Raw genomic sequence first — 21,723 nt, 5'->3', positions numbered from 1 at the left:
TAAAACAGTAAAAAGAACAAGAATGGCGCAGCGCTTCGCGGAACCCATCTGTGCGAAGTCCTATTTTAAAATAAATATACTAATTAAAATGGGATGAGCTAAGCAGGCAGCTGACTGAAACCACCCAGCATGTGTTATGTTTGATATTGACCCAGCAGTGAGTTACTCTAACAGCATGCAGCTCTCCCTTCCAAAAGGCTGCAATGCTCTGTGTTCTAATAATACATCATGGGAAAACATTAAAAACACTCGAGAGTAAAGGACAATTTATTCGACTAATAGTTCCTTCGATAAGTGTTAAGAATAGTTCTGGACTTTAAGGCCGTCAAACAGATTGTGCTTTTTCTCTCCTTCATTTCTTTTCTACTTTTGTTTTATTTGATACTGTTGCTGGGCAACTTTTTGCAACAGATAAATTCTTAAAACAGCTCCTTTTCAGCCTAAATACCTTGCTGGATGTTTGGATTGCTTTCTTCACACATGACTTCAGTGACCCGGTGGGAATTGACTCGCACAGCTCATTCTGTGTTCCATTCTGCATTCCTGCAGTTCCATGACAACAGACATGAAGATTTATATGAGGGCTCCACAACTCTCGTCCTGCAGAAGAGGGTCTGCGGAGTTACGGCTCCCGATTGTTATGCTGAATTAGTCTCCTGAATATTGTGGCTCTCAGTGGGTTTCACACGTGTTTCAGGTGTTGACAACCAGCAGGACTGTGCTCTTCTGAATCAAATAGTGAAAAAATGTGGTTTTACTAATTCCGGTGTCTTGTAAGGTCCCGAGACGAATAGTTGACTTCCTTTTTAGAGCGCCTGTCTAATCTTAACATAACTACAAGCGTGTTGCCATCATTTGAAATTAAGGGTGCAAAATTCAAGACTTAAATCGGTAGCATCCCAGTGTTTTCAAGAAGCTGCTTTGAAGACACCATGTTTATACTTTAAAAAGGGTTTATCGTTCCGTATCGCTTTGTCTTTTATTACATCGGTAACTAACCCGTGTCCTGACTATAGACAGGTTATGCTGGCTTCTTTTGCAGTTATTCATAATAAGAGGGAATGAGCTTTCAGAGGGTGACACAGGGTGCAGCACTGCTGCCTCACAGCACCTATGCTGTTTGGGTGTAGGTTCGAATCCAGTTCAGTCTGTGTGGAGTTTGTATGCTCTCCCCATGTCTGTGTGGGTTTCCTCCAAGTGCTCTGATTTCCTGCTGCAGTGATGATACTGAATTGTGTGTGTGTGGCTACCCTGCAACGGACTGCTGTCCTGTCCAGTGTGTACCCCCAAGCCTTGTACCCAGCAGCTCCATACAAAAAAAAAAAAAAAAAAAAGCTGGCAGCTTAGCTGGTTTACATTAAAATATATTAAGGTGCTCAACTAAGACTGGTGACTTGCAGTGGTTTGTGGATGAGCAAAGGTGTATTGCAAACAAAGTCTCTTCTTTCTCTCTTTGGCATCCATCAGTCTAGAAAGACCATGGAATTGCGCCTTGGTTTTGTCCGCTTCACGGGGGTTTGCATCGCCGGCCGTGACTGTGAAGGCCCAATCGAGAGTGACAGTCCTTGCCGCAGTTGCAACAGATGTGCTGGGTGCCGTTCATATGTTCCACTTGAAGCCTGACCTTCCTGCGTCTTCGCCTCTCCTCAGCCTGTAGTCGCAGCTTTTGTTTGCCACGTCCCAGACCTTGATGAAGTTCCTGCCTCCAGCTGCAACGAGCAGTTGCCAGCTCCTCCCAGCCGTTCACATTAATGTCAAGCTCTCTCAAATCCTTTTTACACACATCCTTGAAGCGCAAATGAGGCCGTCCGGTTGGTCGTACACCAAAGTCCAGTTCCCCATACAGGATGTCTTTCGGGATCCTTCCATCATCCATCCGACGGACGTGCCCTAGCCACCGTAGCCTGCGTAGCCTGAGGATGGTCTGCATGCTTGGCAATCCAGCCTGATTAAGGACGTCACCGTTAGTAACTTTGTCCTTCCACGAGATCTGGAGGATGCGTCTGAGGCAACGTAGGTGGAATGTGTTCAATCTTTTCTCCTGGCGGGCATACAAAATCCACGTTTCACTTCCGTAGAGTAGAACTCCAAGAACGCAAGCACAGTAGACTTTGATCTTAGTACGCTTGGAGAGCATGCCATTCGTCCACACTCTCCTGCTGAGACTGGACAGAGTTGTGGCGGCTTTTCCTATTCTTTTATTGAGCTCAGGCTCCAGTGACATGGTATCTGTGATGGTCGACCCGAGGTAATCGAATGCGTGAACGACCTCAAGAGTGTAGTTGCCGATGGAGATTGATGGAGGTTGAGGGGTACTTTGTCCCATAACATTGGTTTTCTCCAAGCTTATTTTGAGACCAAAGGCCCCAACTGTGCGAGAGAAGCAATCCATCAGCCGCTGAAGCTCTTCCTCTGTGTGCGACACCAGAGCAGCGTCATCAGCAAACAGCATATCACGGATGAAAACCTTCCGTACCTTCGACCGGGCTTTAAGCCTCGCGAGGTTAAACAGCTTCCCGTCACATCGGGTGCGTAGGTAAACCCCCTCTGTGGAATTTCCGAAGGCTTGCTTCAGCAGCACTGCGAAGAAGATCCCAAAAAGAGTTGGAGCGAGCACGCATCCCTGCTTGACACCACTTTTGATGCTAAAAGCGTCAGACGTCGATCCATTGAAACGGACTGTGCCCTGCATATCAGCATGGAAGGATTGAATCAGCTTAAGTAGCTTAGGCGGATAGCCGATTTTGCCGAGAACCCGGAAAAGTCCACTTCTGCTGACGGTATCAAACGCCTTGGTCAGATCGATGAAAGCGACGTACAAGGGTTTCCTTTGCTCTCTACACTTTTTCTGCAGCTGCCTCAAGGAGAAGATCATATCGACGGTTGATCGTCCGGCACGGAAGCCGCATTGTGATTCCGGGTAGATCTGCTGGGCAATTTTTTGAAGCCTTCTGAGGACAACTTCAGCAAAGAGTTTCCCAGTAACACTGAGGAGTGAGATGCCGCGGTAGTTGTTACAGTCACTTCGTTCTCCCTTGTTCTTGTAGAGAGTTACAATCGTGGCATCTCGCATATCCTGTGGTACCACACCTTCTTCCCAGCACTGACACAGTAACTCATGGGGGGGTTGCAGAAGAGTGTCTCTCGCACACTTGATGACTTCTGGCAGTATGCCGTCCTGTCCTGGAGCTTTACCAGCAACTAGGTGGTTGATGGCGTTCTTGAGTTCCTCCACCGTGGGCAGGTCATCCAGCTCACTCATGAGTGGCAACTGTTCAATGGCTTCAAGAGCGGTGTCTGACACTGTGCTCTCGAGGTCATACGGTTCGGAGAAATATTCCAGCCAGCGCCCCATCTGTTTGGTTTTGTCGGTTATAATATCACCTGACTTGGACTTCAGAGGAGCTGTCTTATTCTGCCTGGGACCGATAGCTTGCTTGATGCCATCATACATCTCCCGGAGATGACCGAAGCTGGCATGGATCCAAATCTTGTTACACAAGTTGAGCCAGTAGTCGTTGGCACACCGCCTGGCTGTTCGCTGAACTTCTGCTCTGGCTGCTCTCAGCGCTCGCTTGGTGTTCTCGCAGGGTGATCGTTTGTGTTCCAAAAAGGCGGCACGTTTCTTCTCAACGGCTGGAATCATCACATCAGAGTACTCCTCAAACCAATCGTTCACTTTCCTAGGCTTCCTCCCGCAAACTGCCAAAGCCGTGTCGCGAATTGTGCAAACAAAGTAAATGTTTAACAAACCAACAATAAACCAAACATACACGTGTTTGAAATGTGACGTTACGAGCCGCACAAGATGAGCTGGTTTGCCGATTTTGCCGTCACCCACCCTTCTCCCAAACTGCTTGGGATCATGTAGAACTGCATGTGCAGTGATATGGTTGATAAACAAACACTACTGACTACACCTGCCAGTCGAACTGTATCACATGGTATGTTTGACCCAAGAAAAGATGGATCATTGTGAAGTTATCACTGAAACGAAATGCTAACATGTAAATTGATATATTGAGAGTGTGGTGGTTAGTGCTTTCCTCTTGCAATCCAAAGGTCCCCCAGCTCAAGAAAAAGTAATAGTTATATATAACCGTCACCTAATGAGCCTGTTCTCTAAAAACTCCATGATACAATTCTGACAGTTTCACGTACTTGAACATTTCAAAACTGTTTCTCTGTGAATTTTATCAAAGTTTACTTTTTACAAGAAACTGAAAACAAAAGATTGTTAAACTGCACTGTAATCAGTGTGATGTTTACAGAAACTTTGTATTTGAAATTTTTTGTACGTCTTATGTAACATTACTTACGTCACTTGCAAGTTAAAATTTTCTGAATAATAAATCAGATAAATTATAGATGAGATGTATGTTCGATAGAAATTTATACTGCCATAAGATGTACACAGTTACTTTTTACTCACACTAGTACACCTGTAACATTCATCCTGTACAATGTGTATCGTGCAACCATTAGTAACTGTTAGACGCTATATCAAAATATCGTTTTTTAACATAATAAAGCCTCAATTTTTGGAAGAATTATGTAATACAAATGATTTGAGAGCTCTTCTCATAACAAGCGAAGTCAATTGGATTTGCATATCATGCTTTTGAACTTGAGCGTGTTTAGAAAGAGGGATTATTTATAGACCTACAGAGAGAAAGGAAATGTCTGTGGGACCCCAGGAAGAAAAAAAACTTAAAAAGAAAAAAGGAAACTGGTGTTTCCTCTGCAGAGCGAGAGAAGTTCAGCAAAACGTAGTATTTACTGAACTTCTGATAGTAGCAAAAGGCTGCATTTGTTTTACTCTGCATGTTTGTGAATATCGCCAGCTTGCATGATTGAGAAATCTATCATTTTCATTGATGCTTTAATTCACTGTAGTAAAATATAAATGGCCATGTTTATCTGGCTCATTGCTGCATTGTTACGGTAGTGCTGACAATTAGCACTTGAGTGGAAAAACAGTTGAATGAGATCTCCAGGAAGATTAGCATGAAGTCAACAATCCAGTGGACGGAACTGAGGGGCTACGCCCCAACCCAGGTTCGTCCGCAGGGTTACGGACAGCCTCTCTTCCTAATCGTTGTTACGTAATGTTTGTGCTGCATTTTACCTTTTTTTTTTTACCATGTTCTGGGCTTGGCTTATATACTGGAACTGCTTCATGAATTCAGTGGATTTCAGCAGTTGTATTACTTTTGATGCTGGTGGTGGAATATTTGGGATCTCGCTCAAGTCAGATTACGGTTTTTGTCTTTTTCCTTTTTTGCTGGTGCATTTCAGTGCAGAGCAAACAAAAAACAAAACATCTAGGAACTACATGAGCAAAATCTTGTGCTGCAAGCTTCAGAGAACAGTCTTCACTTAAGTGATCTGATTTTCTTCAGTAAGAACCTTTAGCTGTTTAAATGGGTAATACAGAGTCATAACCTAAGATAAATGTGGCATTTATCTTAGGTTATGACTCTCTATTACCCATTCCGTCTGTCTTTTGAGCAATCAGGTTGCTGGATTCATTGTAATGATGCGCAAGAAATCGGTGTAGTTGCCAAAAAATGATTTATTGTTTTCAGAAAATAAATAAATACACACTGAATTTAGAATGTATACTTTTTAAATACAAATGTTTTAACACTTTTATACTTAAAGTTGTTCATGAAATATTGGAATGCCTGGTGTCATTATTTATTAGAGTCTCGGTGCTTGTTCGTATTTTATTGTGTATGAGCATCTCCCGTTGGCATTTTGTCCAGTATTTTAGAAATGAGTTCCATCCACGACCTGTCCAGCAAAAAGACAGAGTGTGAATTTAGTGGCAAAAACCTGTTCTGATTTGTGCTGAACAAAAAATAATGTGTGTTCTATGAATTGTGGGCCTTCTGAAAAATCAGAGGAAAATATTATTACTGTATAGACAATGTCTTCCGTTGGACTGGCAGACAGTAAAGGTTTACTTAAGTTCTATATGTATTTATGCATACTATATAAATTTTGAAGTAAAAAACAGGACTGAAGTTCAGTAGCTATAATTTGAAATTTTTCTTTTCACCGGTACTGTGACCATTTTATCAAGCCTTCCTATATGATGATGCATTAAATGCATGTTGTAATACTCCAAAAGCAATAAATGACAAACATTGAACTTCTGATTCCTAGCCAGATAATGTATGAAAATGAATGCTGTGAAAGTAAATCCTTCTTTGCATGGCAACATCACGGTCTACAGCAAGTGTGTTCAAGCAAAGAAAACGACACGCCCTGCTCACCTCGTCAGACACGTCTGTCTTGGCTGCGTCTCGCCGACAGTAAAGCGCAGCATCGTGCACCGTGGTGAAGAGGCACGCCTTGGTGACCTTTTCATTGAAATAACCTCCTCTCTCCAGGTTTTCTACGACACAGGCTGGAAGTGGAGGAAGTAGTACAACAGTTGAGGGATAGCAAATCGGAACTTTTTTTTTAATATTGTAAAAAGTTACATCATAATCGGCACCATGATGGATGGTGAAACTGTTATAAAATTTAGGGTTCCATCAGCGGTCAACACATGAAGTCAGTAACGTCGCCCAGACCGACACTCACGCTGACAGCCTGCGAGGACCACCTCCACGCCGATTTCTCCATAGTCCTTTCGGATCTAAAAGGGCATCGGGGAGATCCGTGTTCAAAGAGAATAATGCAGGGCTTACTGACAGCAGACAGGCATGTGGGTCTGAAAGGTGGTTTCTCTCACATTGCGCAGTGTCTTTACTCCCACGGTGTCCAGGAAGTTCACAGGACTGAGGTCCAGGATGATGTGGTGTGGAAGGGTGCGGTCAGGATAATAGCCCTTCTCCACTGTTGCCAGGTTATTGTTCATGTGTGGAAGCTCAGGTTCCTCCTGGATGTAGCAAGTGCAGCATTTACCGTGGAGAGCGTATCTATTCTCAACCCATCGATCCATTATCGATGACTACATTTCCAGTGAAGGGTCGTGGTTGTCTGGAGCCTATCCCATTGCAGCACATTAATTTACATTGCATAAATTAATGTTCAGTTACACCTCATGTTTGGAGTGTCATTTACCCAGGAAACCTATGTCTATCACCAAAGGGGAGCACACAATTTGACAATCATTCCCTCTCGGAGGACCACAGTAAACTGAATTCCTACCATAGTGCTCCTCAGCATTAGACTAACCAGCAGTAATTTCATTATTAACTCCAAACCCAGCTGTTATGCAGCACCTGCTATCACTATCCTTTATAAAATATTTATCATATTTAGATTAATTTCTATGAATACAGTACCAGTGAAAAGTGTGAGGTGTGCCATGCAACCCATGAAAAGTGAAAGCAAATATATAAAGTGTTTTACAGAAAACTGAAAGGAAATATCATGGCCATAATATCCCTAACCCTAAGGTGGACATATGTTGACAGTCCTGCCCAGTAATGCCCTACATGGCTGGTAGTCTCACTTTTTGTGTGCAGAGAGTAACGTTCAGAGCTGGCACCGTTTCTGTTGTGCCAGCAACGAGTGAGAGCGTGCGTCTGTCCGTCACATTGCTCCACTGCATAGCCAGGTGGATGGCTGCAGATTGTTTTACTGCAGTGCGTCCGGCACTGTAACTCACCCTGGATAAAGGTATCGGCTAAATACAAGTTAATAATCATTGTACGATAAATTGTCCAAAGTGATACACAATCTCTCTGTACACGACACATGTAGAGAGATGCACAGAATCTGCCCGCACTCTTGCCCAGACTCACTTTTCCATGCTTACCATTTCATGTTCTTCCTGTTCTTCAGCACTGGATTCTGTGTCCTCCTCCGTCTTGGTTTCGTCCTCAGCCTCCTTACACACATTCTCTTTTGCTTCCTTTCTGGCCTTCTTTGCTTGCTTTTTAGCTTCCTTCTTAGCCTTTTTGGCCTCCTTCTTCTCCTTCCTCAACCTCTTGAGGTCCTGCTTCTTCTTGTGTGAAAGGATCTTGGTGATGTCAATCCCACTCTGCACTCATACAGTAAGTATTTACAGACAGTTAATTGCTGTTCATGGAAGAGGCCATGAAGAGTTCAAGTAAAAAAAGTAATGTACCACAACCCCCACCCATGTGATGAAACTCGGCCTCATCTGTCACTAGTCTGTTTCACCATAATTCTGCTCAACCACAAAAATGTTCCAGTTTCCAACAGCATTTCGTTCTTCCCATGACCCTTCATCAAGGTCGAGCTAAGATCACTATCCAACGTCTGCGCTGTCGTCGAAAACCCGTACGTACGTCTGGAGAGGGAGCGTGCAGAGTGCCATAGAGTCGTCTTCGGTGCCGTGCGCTCTAGTGAACACAGACGTAAATGTGAAGCAGCCTCACCTTTGCTTCCAGGGCATCGGAGTACATTTCAGCATTGGCGAAGTAGAGGGTCGCTGAAGAGCGGAAAATCACCAAACCGGGTATTTGTTTTGCCTAAAAGACAAAAGACACGTCACCCGTTTGAACTAAGTCAGAACACACAAATAATTAAGGATGGAGGTGGGACTCTGTAGGAACAAGTCACACAGGTGTGATTCTTTTCTACTTTCCTATTGACCTCCCGAGCGAGAGGCAGCAAGGAGTTGGACGTGACCCTAAAAGGGTGCGTAGCGGCATTGTGACGTTCTTGTAGATAGATTTCCGGGGGCAGTTATTGAAAATTATTCTTTGATCCTAAAGAGACACTTGGGTGTGAGCCTCTGGCCGTGTGGCCCTAAAATATGGAAATATTCAGGTTTGGCCATAATCGATGATGTCAGCATAGCACCGTATCTTGTCCAGTGTTTCTGTAGCTCTGCAAGAATGTGTAGTACTGGAGGAAGTGCTGTTGCCATGATTACCTGCTTGTAGCTGTCTATTGGTTTGTAGATATCAGTGTCCTGGACCTGCCCAAGAATGGAGTACTGTGGCCTGAAGGGGAGCAGACAGACACATGTGGAATGACTTACATTTTACATTCAGCGAAATTTTTTTATGCAAGTGATGAACATGGATGTGGACGGACAGGGGTTGGGGGTCCCGCTCTCACAGTTGGGTCCTGAAGATGACAGTGAGCATGGAGAAGGCAATGGAGGCTACCAGGCCCATATCAGCATTGAAGAGCACAGTGAGGATCAGCGTTGCGATCCACACAACCTGAGGAGAGAACAGTAAATGCAAACCCTTTACAGCAGCCAGCTAATACTCAAGTCCATATCAAAATGGACTTTCGACCTTATATGCTTAAAACTCATCTTAGTATCACCAAATACAGTGGTTTTGTTATCGGGCTCTTTGGTGAACTTCATGCGTAAGCCCTGAGGGAGTTCACACCGTCTCCCGTACACCATGTTCACCCCAACCCAGTTTCCCCTCACCATGTCGACCCGATTGGTCCTCCACAGCATGGGGATGTCCCAGAACTGCTTCATCATCCCGTGCAGGTTCACGTAGATGATGGCTGCTAGCACTGCCTGTGTGGAGACAAGACCTTCCATCAGCTCATTTACCCCAGGTTCAACCTTTTGGCAGCTCAGCTTCTTGTAGGATTTCCCCAGAAGTGTCACCTGGATCACACCGTCAGATACTAAGGAAGGTGCGAGGGCACTGAGCAGAGATACAGAAATACACACACGTAAGATGATGGTGGTACCTTGGGTAGTTCTTCAAAGAGTTTCCCGATCTTCAGCAGAATGACGAGGATGACCATGGCCGAGATGGCGCCAGCCACCTAGTTGCAGACAAGTGCAAGAAATTTGATCGCTGTCAGTTAAGTCAGTTGCTTGTTTCGGAGCAGCAAACTCAGATTTAAGTATTTAATAATAGTGCTTTAATTATCTTTGAATTTTCCAGAATAATTATTTCATGACTGACAGGCTCTAGCACCGTTATTAAACTCCCACAAACGCAGAACACTTGAAGCACCTGACCCCCCCCCGGGCTGAAGAGCCACAAAAATGGCACCGCTATATACGGTGCTCTACTCAGCTCCACGGTAAATCACCAAGTTAAGTTATGAAGCACTATGTCACCTCACGCTTCTCTCTCCGTCCCAACAGCTCCTCTCAATGTTCTCCATTTTTTGTCACATTTCTTATGTACTTTGCTCTGGGAAATGGAAATTAAATCTATGTGCAAAAATACTGTAACAAAAGAGCTGTAAGTGTTACTTTGTTTTCAGTCATATTTATAAATACTGGATGTTTCTTTACATTTATTTATTTTGCAGACACTTTTCTCCAAAGCGCCTTCCAATGAACTCTATGTAGTGTTATCAGCCAACACACCTTATTCACCATGGTGACTTACACTGCTAGATACACTACTTAGACTGGGTCACTCATCCATACATCAGTGGAAAACACTCTCTCTGTCACTCACACACTATGGGGGAACCTGAACAGCATGTCTTTGGAGTGTGGGAGGAAACCAGAGCACCCAGAGGAAACCCACACAGACACGGGGAGAACATCCAAACTCCACGCAGACTAGGTGAGGATTGAGCCTATGTCCTCTCACACCACCCAGGCGCTGTGAGACAGCAGCGCTACTTGTTGTACCACCTTGCCGCCCCAGCACCCCCATTGCATTTCTTTAGTATGCAATGCCAGTATGCACACATGCACGGTGCTGAGTCAAACCTGACCCATAGCAACCACTTGCGTGGTTTTCAAGGCAAGTCAAGGGAGGAACAGAGATGCCAATAGAGTCTTCAAATTTTAATGGAGAGGGAGGGCGAGATGAGGAGAGGGGAAGAAAGCAAGGCAAACACCTGGTACCTGTGTTTTCCCTCCTGTGCTCTCCTGCACAAGACTGCGCGACATGGAGCAGCTGATGGCGAAGCACTGGAAAACGCCGCCGATGGCATTAGAGAGGCCAAATGCTACCAGCTCCTGAAAGCCAACAAAGATTACAGTGAAGAAAATCCCAGTTGTGGTTGGGGGAGGTGGGGGGTATTTCAGGAGACAACATTCACATATCGCTATCGGCATGGGAACAATGGTCATGCACTAAACCCAATATGCAGATGCATGGAGTGCTCACAGCACCTGGTTACTGTCCACTCTGTATCCATATTTCAGAGCAAATATTCGGCCTAAGGAGATGCCAATTCCATATCCAACCACAGCCAGGGCAATGGCATCGCCGATCACCTTCCCGAAGAGCGACACGTCGGGTAACACTGGGCGCTGAAGTCTGGGGGATGGAAGAAGACGACTGATTTAGTACCACGCACTTAATGCCCTGCTACACTTAAATACCTATTTCAATATTTTTATATACCTGGTTATTTTCTTCAGTGCATCTTATAATGTTAAACTACTCATAGTTATTTACACATTTATACAGCTGAGTAATCTTTGTTGGAACAGTCTGTGTGGGTTTCCTCCGGGTGCTCTGGTTTCCTCCCAGAGTCCAAAGACGTGCTGTTCAGGTTCACCCATAGTGTGTGAGTGACAGTGAGAGAGAGTGTGTGTGTGTTCCACTGATGTATGGATGAGTGACCCACTGTAAGTAGTGTATCTAGCAATGTGAGTCACTGCGGTGAATAAGATGTGTGGGCTGATAACACTACATAGAGTTCATTGGAAGTTGCTTTGGAGAAACGCGTCTGCTAAATAAATGAATGTAAATAGGTTAAGGGTAAGAACTGTGCTCAAGGGTACTACAGCAGGAGCTGGGACTGAAACATGGCTTTGCTGAGTGGATGGCAGCAGCTCTAACTACTCTCCCACCTGCTGTCCACTTTGCAAAGGGTCCAAATGCTCTGAGTTACTGTGGATAAAAGCATGAGCAAATTAACCAGTAATAAAAGGCATAAAATAATAGGGTGCATTGTTTGCTGAGGATGTGCACTTGTCCTGTTCCTCCATGCAGTTGTGTTGTTTTTGTCTTTGTGTGAACCGGCGGTGGAGCTGCACTGTGCTCGTGCGGTTCGTTCGTTTGTGCCCAGCGTAGTGTTATGGTTGCATAATCCGAGCGCTGCTGCAAAGATTGGCGGTCGCACAGGGCTGCGGATAGATGGATGCGTGGACATTGTTCTCACCCGGTAGGAATGTCTCCGACCACCTCCACTCCATACTGCGCCTCAAGATTGAACTGGGAGGAGATCACCGTGGCGATGATGATCTGGAAATACACGCCAAGGCCCGTGTCATTCTCCCATCAGGAAGCTGTTCTCCGTACACACTCTAAAAATAACTCGCTCTCGCATTTCCTGTCAGATTAGCTCTTCAAGCACATCACGCGCACAGAGAGAAGATCTCCGGGGGCATCTTAACAGACAGAGTCGGACGTGTCGCATTTGCCGAATCCGTTCCCTTTTGCCACCCTTTCCTCTTGTACGACACCATTACATTGTCCATTTCCAGAGAATGATGCAGAACCTCACGCGCCTGGTGCAGGGTTGCATTGAGGAATAAGAGGTAAGGACACAGCTGGGGTTAGAGTAGGGTGCGGGTCATTTGTACTCACAGCAATCAGCTCCATGGGGATGGGGACAGGCAGCTTGCGTACGAGCAGCACGTTGACCTCCTTGGCAATGATGAGTAAGACTATAGTAACGATGCTGACTACGAGGGTCCCGATGTTGGCCTTCGGCAGCAAGTAACACAAGTCAATCACCGTCTATGAGGAGATGAGAGAGAACGGGACAAGGGAAAGTGAAGCAAAGGTCACATTAGGGGGAGAAACTGACCCCTAACAGACCGTGATGACCGTTATGAAGAAGACGTCATTCTAAGAACGTGTCAAGGTCTACCTAGCGTAGGAAACTACAGGTTGAAATGAAGTCGTACTGCTTTCAACAGGAAGGCTTCGGATGACACCGGTAGGGCGCTGCACTTACATAGATGAGGGAGAAGGGCCCGCTGAATCTCTGAGGCTGGATGCCAAAGGTGTATTTGAGCTGGGAGACGATGACGTTGATGGCGGCGGCAGTGGTGTAGCCCCGCACCAGCGGCTCGGACAGGTACGTTACGACGAAGCCAAACCTCACCAAGCCCAGCGCCAACTAGAGAGACAAGCCCTTGCAAACATGAGTTGACCCTGAGTGCTCTGAGTCTATGAATATATCGGCAAGAGTGTGAATTATCAATATGCTTGCGGGCACGTGAGACAGGGTGTATGCCTTTACCACGGTACAGCGTCTGAAATTTTGCCCATTTATGCATCCGGACCTGTGTGCTGGAGGAGTATAGATTACGTACCTTACTCTAAGGTACAAGAATAGCATCTTTCCTGGGACTGGAACCAGCAACGCTCGGTTTACAAGTGCGTGTCCCTCGGCACTACGCTGTCTGCTGGGTGCTGATGACAGCACGTACCAGAGTACGAACCAGTGTGGGGAGCCTCGCTCGGCACTTCACTGCCCTTTGAGTGTGTGTGCCACACTGCGCACGTCTGCCCGCACTAAACACCCCGTGGTAGGACACGGGTCGGCGTGTCAGAAACACAGCTCACCTGGAAGAGTCCGCACAGGCAAGTGACTGCGGCGGCAACTTTCACTCTTGCTTCGACGCAGCTCACGTTGGCCTCCGCAGCCCAGCTCGTCCCGTTGACGCAGTCGCTGTCAGGAGCCAAGCGCTCTGTCACAGCCCCAATCATGACACTCATCACTGCATAGGTACCTGAGGGGGGGCAGCAAGTACAGTTCAGGATTGGAACATCCTGCAGATTGCATGCAAATAACCCCACACTGGGAATAATCCCTGTTTGATCCAACAGGAGGAGCACAGCAATATACAGCAATTTCCACAGTCAGAGGGACAGTGATTATTTTTTATTATTATTATTATTATTATTATAATAATAGTCAAATTCTCCATTCAGATTCTGGGGTCAGTTACCGCGGTAAAGAGCTCAGCGGTGGAGGAGAACCCTCAAGACAGAGGCAAGAGAGTTAGGGTGGTGCACGCGACAGAGCCCCCTGGGAGGATGCCCTGGGACAGAGCCAGGACATAGAGAAGAGATCATATCCCCACTTTAGCCTGGAAACAGCGGTCAACGCCCAAAGGATCTGCAGACTGCTTCTGTGGAAAGGGAAGTGTGGTCGGCCCTCTTGGGCCCTTGTCACCATCGTCGCGACCAAGAAAAAGGGATTTCAAAATCAACTGACGGATTGACTGTTCTCTGTCTTTTTCATTTTTCCTGCATTTATCTTCTGCCCTCTTCAGCGATATATGTTGTGTAGCCATTCTCATTAATGTGTATTCTTTGTTGTTTTCCAAAAATACTACGGTACGGTGAGTGCCGCCTTCAGCTTAAGTTTAAAGCACGGAGGTTCTCGGTTCTGGCTCCGTTGTGGTGGAACGACCTCCCCCTCTCACTCAGAACTGCTGAATCCCTGTCCACATTTAAAAAGGGTCTTAAAACTCACCTCTTCTGGACTCACTTTGCCCATCATCTCTTAAGTTCATGTAAGGTGTAAAATGTTCATGCACCATGACTTTAAGATGATGCCTGGATAAACCTATACGCAGCTACTCCTGTAATGTAACGTAAATGTTTATATGTATCTCAATGAAAAAAAATACTAGAAAGGTGATCAGGAATCGTGGATATTCGGATAAAGTTTTATGCAGCTACTCATGTGATGAACATTGGTTTATATGGTGGTAAGAAACAAACTAACTTTACTTAAGGTTCACACGTCTGCAACTATGTCTCTTTCGCCTAATGTGATGAACACAATGTATTTTCTCTGAGATGTACGTCGCTTTGGAGAAAAGCGTCTGCTAAATGAATAAATGTAAATTGGAATTAACTGTGAGAGACAAGGGATTTGTTGCTAAGAAGAGGACCTTGACACAAGGAGTGTTGGAAGAGGTCCACTGGGTACCACAGGGGAAACTGACAGCTTTTCAACACGTCTAAAGAATACAGGGGCATATTGGTATGATGATGGGATTTCCACTAAAATGACTATAATTAGGTGGACAGACGGATAAAATTATTTCCTCAGACGAAATAAAAGGAAAGGACACTGAAACTGACCCAGTGAAAAGTGTAAACTCACCCACTGAAATGTGCTGGGATGTCCCAAAGACGAAGTACACCAAGATAGGGTAAAAAGAGGAGAAGAGACCATACACTGGAGGAACAGCTGCCAGTAAAGCATATGCCATTCCTGAAAGAAAACACACACCAGTTACTGAGCAAAGCACCCACAAGCATCTTAAAAATACATTTTAATAATAAGAAAATTGCAAGGAACTGAACTAGAAATGCCCCCAAAACATCTCATAGTACCGCTCTTATTTTTAGAAAATCTTTCATAAAAATATATTTTTTACGAAAAATTATTGAAATTTTTATACAGTTCACATTTATTACTTTGACAGAGATGGTTCTTCCAGACTGTGTACAATACACTGCACAAAAAGTGCAATGACATTCAGTGCCAGACAAAGAGCTTTGGATACATATAATTATGAAGGAACAGCTTGTTTGATGCTGCCATGCTGCTGGTACACATCACTCAAGTAGCTATCTATAGACGTGACATTCATAGAGCAAATATGTGTATAATAGTAGCACACGGTACGGTTGGAAGATCAGCAGAGAAAGACAAGGTTTCCGAGAGCTTTCTTGCGCATTGGGAGGGATTCAGCAGTTCTGAGGGACAGAAGACACTCATACCACCACGCTGAGGGCAAGATAAAGAAGAGATGGCCTTTCAGTTATGGACCCCTCTTGCGTGGGACATGCAAGCCACCACAGGTGGAGGAGCGCATCGTTCTTGCTGGAATGTAGGGAATGGCCACGTCCTGCAAGTATCAGCATGTTGGATCTTCGATCATCGTGTGAAGTCTTGAACTTGATATGAGCAACCACAGGAAGCCAATGGAGACACACGGGAACCTCTCGGTTTGATCACAACTCACACGAGGAGATTCTGGATTAGTTTGAGAGGCTTGATGAGAGAAGGCAGAAGTCCGGAACACAAGGGACTCGACTCGGTTGTTACTTTCAAGCTTTTAACTGATGAAGCAGATGAGAAGAGCAGCTCCAGTTTCATAGAGCTTGTGACAGATGGAAGGTCCAGCAGGGAGACGGAGGAGTTTAGTCCTAGAGATGTTGAGTTGTCTTTGTGGTTTGGTCATCATGGCAGAGATGTCAAATTGGTGGTAGGATATGTCTGTGCTGGTTGGGGGAAAGCGAGGCGGAGCTGTGTTTTGCCCTCATATCCCTCACAGGAGAAGGCATGAGGGATGATGACTAAGCCAGAGGAAGTAGAGTGGATAGAGAAAAATAAGGGGCCAAGTGCCAGGCCCTGTGGGACACCTGCTGAGAGAGACTGAGGGACAGAGGGAACCTTCCAAGCCACCTGGTAAGATATACCTCATTGGTAGGATTCACACCATTTCACCGATGATCACTGGATAGCAGGTAGGGTAAGGTAAGGTAATGTGAGGTAAAGTAAGGAGGGTGCCTTGTCAAATGCCACCGATTGAGATTTTAAGTGTTGTTCATAGGGATGGACACACACACTAAATAACAATAGGAAAACCACTGATTTTCTGCCTACTTTTGCGCAACAAATTTGCGTTTTTTGTCCCATTTACACAGCTGATCATTTTTAATGGAAGGAGTTCAGCACGCAGTGCAGGAGAAAAGTTGTTGAAAAGTTTCCGAACATTTTTGAAAATGAGAAAACGGAAAACTGTATATAAATCTTGGGTTCACAATCACAAGGCGCCGAGTTCATAAACTCGGCAGGTGCCTTTGAACTTTTGGCTCGTACTGCAACCGTCTTGCACAAGGACGTTATAGCAGCAGCATGAAGTGGGAATGGAACCAGAAACCTACAGCTACAAGTGTAGTGGTTACCCAGTGGTTGCAGGTTTGAATCCCACCTCCAGCTGTAGTACTCGAGTACCCTGCTGTTTAAATAGCTAAATAACTGGAGAAAAGTCTCCGCGTGTGTGTGTCAGCCAATCAAATAAATGTGTTTATTCTTCACTGCTATGTGACCTGGTACCCCAGCAAAAGAATAACGGGAGCTTATGCAAAAAAAAGTGAACTCCAAGATATATTAACCGTCAGGTAATCATGATAATGCATATTTAATTTAAAGTAGTGCCTGTAATTGTAATTTGAAATAATTGGTCCCTATAGACAGGGGGCAGTAGCAGCTTTACAGATAGTAAAACAGATGAATCTTGCAAGTACACGCAATCAAACTAGAAATTCAGTACCGGAGTGTTCTTCAGTGGCTTTCAGCTGGTGATATAATTCACAGGACATACGGCATTTTTCCTTTTTCTACACGTTAAAATTAATAGCGTGCTGTAGTAGGAGGTCCTGGTTTACCCCGCAGTCTCCAGTAAAACACTCCTGTGACAAGGGTAAAAAAGCAGCTGACAGACAGGCAGGCAGGCAGGAGGGTCCGCGGTGCCACGCGCCGTGAGGCCGGGTGTCGGGTCGTACCCTGAGGAAGGTGCATGATGCCCACGCTGATGCCCGACACCAGGTCTCCCGCTGCCCAGTCTCGCAAGGAGTAGCGCCGCAGCCAGGAGAACACAGGAACAGAGCTGAGGAAACAGCTCTTGAGCCTGGAGCTGGAGCACCTGGGAGTACACACACACTGGAACTGAGCTGGAGAGCCACCGGGACACACTGACAGGGAGGCACACTGATACTAGGGTATACTCACAGTGATACTAGGATATACTGACACCTGACACAGTGATACTAGGGTATACTGATACTCTGACACTGGAGTAGTGAGCCACACTGATACTCAAACACACTGACACTGGTACTAGGGTATACTCACAATGATACTAGGGTATACTGACACACTAGAGTATACTGATGCACAGACACTGGGGAACTGAGCAACACTGACTGACACTAGGGTGTACTGACAGTGATACTAGGGTATGCTGACACACTGACACCAGGGTATACTGATGCACTAATTCTGGGGGTGAGCCACACTGACAGCGAACTGCACTGATACAAGGATACTGTAAGACCCCCCAATGACGGCACTGGGAAATAATCGGGACAGACTGAAATTAACTGTAGGGAGCTGTGAAGCTAATTACGCTACTCTGTTTACCAGGGGACACACTGACTTACACCGCTATAGTAACTCAGAGGACTTGGCCTGCACTGACACCAAGGAACACAAACACACAGTTATATAAATAGGCCCGACACTGATTTTAACATTATTAATCTGCAGTGAGAGTTAATCCAAGCCACGGAACTTTACACATGAGCTCCGCCGGCGCCGGGGGTGGACGGCAGTGTTGCTAAGCGACGCGGAGGGATGGACACCCAGCGGCGAGGTAAAGCTTTGGACTGCGGGAGGAAACGAGCTCGACCCAGAATTGAACCCGGATCCGGAACCACAGAATACTCGCATTCTAACACCCAGTAGGAGCTCCAGGTGAACGCTGCCGGGCGAGGAGAGACGCTGCACGGTAGTTTGTTGGGTTATACTGGTCTCAACGGGGTAAGTGTGGCTTTCCTCCGGACATCCCGGTGCCCCTCCTGCTGCTCAGGTCCGTCTGCGAATCTCTTAATCGCCCTCCCTGTATTGACTGCGTGAGGGATTTGCGCTTCACCCTTGTCCCTGTCGTACCCGCACCCTGATGCTCCCCACCTTGTACCCTATCAGATCGGCTCGCTGTCGTTCTCCACCTGCGGCCCTGCGAAACTGGCTTGTGATCATCACGACTCCATCAGATTCCATTTAATTCGATGTCTGGCGTTCCACCCGTCCAAACGAGCTGTCTCAGAGTCCTTAGGTAAGTCATGACTGATAATGGATGATCGCTATACATATTTATGGCTCCAAAGTCCTAAAATTTGGATTAATATCAAAACAATGAATAATAAAAAGGTCTTATTTTATTGTGTCTGCATAAAAACATAACTTTAGATAAATATTGACTTCTTTGGATTGTGCCCTTAAACATCGCAGTGGAAAATACCCAGTTCAAGTGTGGACTTTGTATCGCGCGCAATATCTTAGGCACAAGAACACGTCTATAGGTACGTTACTCAACAGCTCTAATCTACTTCTTGACAATCTACAGTAGTTTTGGGCGGCATGGTAGCACAACAAGTAGCGCTGCTGTCTCACAGCACCTGGATGGCACTAGAGGACATGGGCTCAATGCCTGCTCAGCGTGTGTGGAGTGTGCATGTTCTCTGGGTGATCTGGTTTCCTCCCACACTCCGAAGACATGCTGTTCAGGTTCCCCCATAGTGTGTGAGTGACAGAGTGTGTGTTCCACTGATGTACGGATGAGTGACCCAGTGTATCTAGCAGTGTAAGTCACCGCGGTGAATAAGGTGTGTGGCCTGATAACATGACAGAGTTTGCTGGAAATCATTTTAGAGAAAAGCGTCTGCTAAATAAATAAATGTATATGTAATTGTGTGCCTCTATGTCATGGCTCACTGAGGCTACTCTTGGGTAAACTGTAATGGGGATGAGCGCACAGAGTGACGATCGAAAGGCTGGAACGTCCTTTGTGCAATAATCGGTTGCGCACGACTTTTGCACGTCCCGTGGAATTGCGCAGCGCCGCACCATGCAGAGGAGAGCGAGCGAGCACCGTTTTCCGGACCACGCTGCTTCTGAGAGGAAGCAAGTCGGCAGACCGCCGCGGTTAAGACAAAGGTCGGCAAGGACAGTAACACGAGTGAGGTCAGAAAGGCCACGCGTGTGTGCAGGCTGCAGGGCACGGCGTCGAGCTCATTGGCACAGCAGCCCTGGAGCCCTGAGCCGAAGGCACCTGCGCTCACGCCTGCGGTCGCGGGCTGAGGAAGATGCTCGAGGCAGCGTGACGGACTCGTCCATCCTACCTGAGAGATCTCCTGACCTTGTCCGAAAGGGCCGTTTCGTGCTCCGATTTCTCCGCTATTTCCTCCACGACGAGCTCGTCCAGCACTTCGCGCCGGACGCTGTACCCCACGCGCCGTCTCTCTGCCATGGTGGGAGCGCCGTGTCGGGTTGATCTCGGCGCTTCTCTGCCCCCGAGGATGTCAGTGCCGCTCTTCCGCTTTCGGTGCATCCGACTGCTCGACTCTCCGACAGCCCCTACTTTATATATGTGTATGTGTGTGTGTGTGTGTGTGTGTGTCTGGCCCTTGTCTCTCCAGGGGCGAGAGTTAATGTGTAGGCCAGCCCAGCGCACGTGACGGCATCATCTCTTGTATTCCCGCAGTCTCACACTTGCAAACACACACACTTACTCTCGCCCGCTGCAACACACAGAGCAAAGTCCCACACAACCATCCCGTGCGAAGCCGGCAGGGGCGGTGAAGTAGACACCGGGGCGGCTGTTCTTCTAGAGGCAGGTCAGGCCCGTTATCGCCCCGCGATTAGATAGCGTTCAGAGTTTCGGTCGAGTCGGGGGAATCGTTCAATCGTTCATTATTTCATTCGGCCGTGTGGTGCGGGCGTCAGCAGCGTTCCGCGTGCCTCCGCAGAGAAGCAAAGAATCGGCGAAAGTCCTCAAAATTCCCAGTAATTGGGTTCAAATAAAATCCAGTTCAGTTCTCTGAATTAAGTAATGGCACATGTCCCAACACTAAGGGCCAGAGAGGAAAAGTAGGTCTGGAGACCTGCTTAAAGGAGCTGGGAAGGTGCTAAAAAAGTAAATGGGTTACAAGCATGTCACAAGTCACCAGAACCTACATACCAACCAACGGTTGCAACCGCTTGTCCCAAGCGGGGTCACGGCGAACCGGAGCCTAACCCGGCAACACGGTGCAAGGCTGGAGGGGACGCACCTTGGACGGGACGCCAGTCCGCCGCAGGGCGCCCCAAACAGGGCTCGAACCCAAGACCCGCCACACAGCAGGCACAGGCCAAACCGGCTGCGGCACCACACTTCCCCCCCATCACCACTACCACCGCCTTCTTCCAACACCATCCCGATTTCCCTAGAAAATACATCGATATTTGAATAAACCCTTAAAACAAATCCACCTGTACGGCAGTGCAGTTATGTGGACGGACACACACACACACACACGCTGGGGAATGCGTGTCGTACACATGCGTGTAAACAGCTGTCGACGGGCCATTCGTACGAAGTGCTGGCTGTGATTGAATAAAACACTTTGCAGCACCGGTCTAACCGCAGCGCTACTCGGTAATGGTGACGGCAGCATCCAGGGGAAACTCAGTCCCTCGGTTCTGCTCTGGACTTTGTCGCCCCGCTCGCACGTAGTAAAGCCTCTAATATTTAACAGCTCTAATATCGTCGCCGTCTCCTTCTTCCTGCCCTCCCGAATCCCTAATGTTTAACCGCTCTGATGCCACCGCCATTCCCTAGTGCCGCTCCGACCTCGGTCTCTAATGTTTAACGGCTCTAATATTGCGGCCGTGCCACAGCCCCCCCTTCGCCTTCAGGGAGACGACCCTCCTTGTCCGCTCTTACTCGGTCATACTACGCAGCAAACCCATGGTAAAACGGACGCATTTACATACATTTACTCTGGTAGCTCGTGCTTGCCTGGAAAGCGACTGACAATATTAGGCTCCTTACAGCAATTTACCCGTTCATACCGCTGGGTCGCCGCACACAGACACCAACACGAGCATTTCAGCTGCAGCTGCACACACACAGCTTCTTGCATTCACCTTGTGTGTGCGCTGTTAGATCGGGAGCTGGAAGCATACGCCTTTTGCCAAGTTATTAATACAGAAGTGTAACGCAAAAAGAAAGACGCTGCGAGTGCCGCTCTGCGT

At 46.8% G+C, this 21,723-nt stretch overlaps 1 protein-coding gene across 1 annotated transcript; it reads right to left on the bottom strand.

Moving 5' to 3' along the window:
* Positions 1-5,612: 5,612 nt before the first annotated feature.
* slc26a6.2 (solute carrier family 26 member 6, tandem duplicate 2) lies at positions 5,613-20,688 on the bottom strand. The gene is made up of 19 exons (XM_029249731.1): positions 19,830-20,688; positions 17,433-17,572; positions 15,019-15,129; positions 13,464-13,630; positions 12,850-13,014; positions 12,477-12,629; positions 12,049-12,131; positions 11,051-11,198; positions 10,781-10,894; positions 9,655-9,732; positions 9,380-9,475; positions 9,052-9,158; positions 8,864-8,933; positions 8,364-8,456; positions 7,778-8,002; positions 6,746-6,892; positions 6,595-6,649; positions 6,282-6,415; positions 5,613-5,796 (listed from the first exon to the last, which is right to left on the bottom strand). The coding sequence occupies exons 1-19, from the start codon at positions 20,036-20,038 to the stop codon at positions 5,773-5,775; spliced, it is 2,319 nt and encodes a 772-aa protein (XP_029105564.1). The 5' UTR covers positions 20,039-20,688; the 3' UTR covers positions 5,613-5,772.
* Between the last annotated feature and the right edge of the window lie 1,035 nt (positions 20,689-21,723).

This window comes from Scleropages formosus, chromosome 2, assembly GCF_900964775.1.
Source record: "Scleropages formosus chromosome 2, fSclFor1.1, whole genome shotgun sequence".
NCBI classification, from domain to species: domain Eukaryota; kingdom Metazoa; phylum Chordata; class Actinopteri; order Osteoglossiformes; family Osteoglossidae; genus Scleropages; species Scleropages formosus.
The sequence above is the reverse complement of the archived record's forward strand: the minus strand, read 5'-3'. Positions and strand labels throughout refer to the sequence as shown.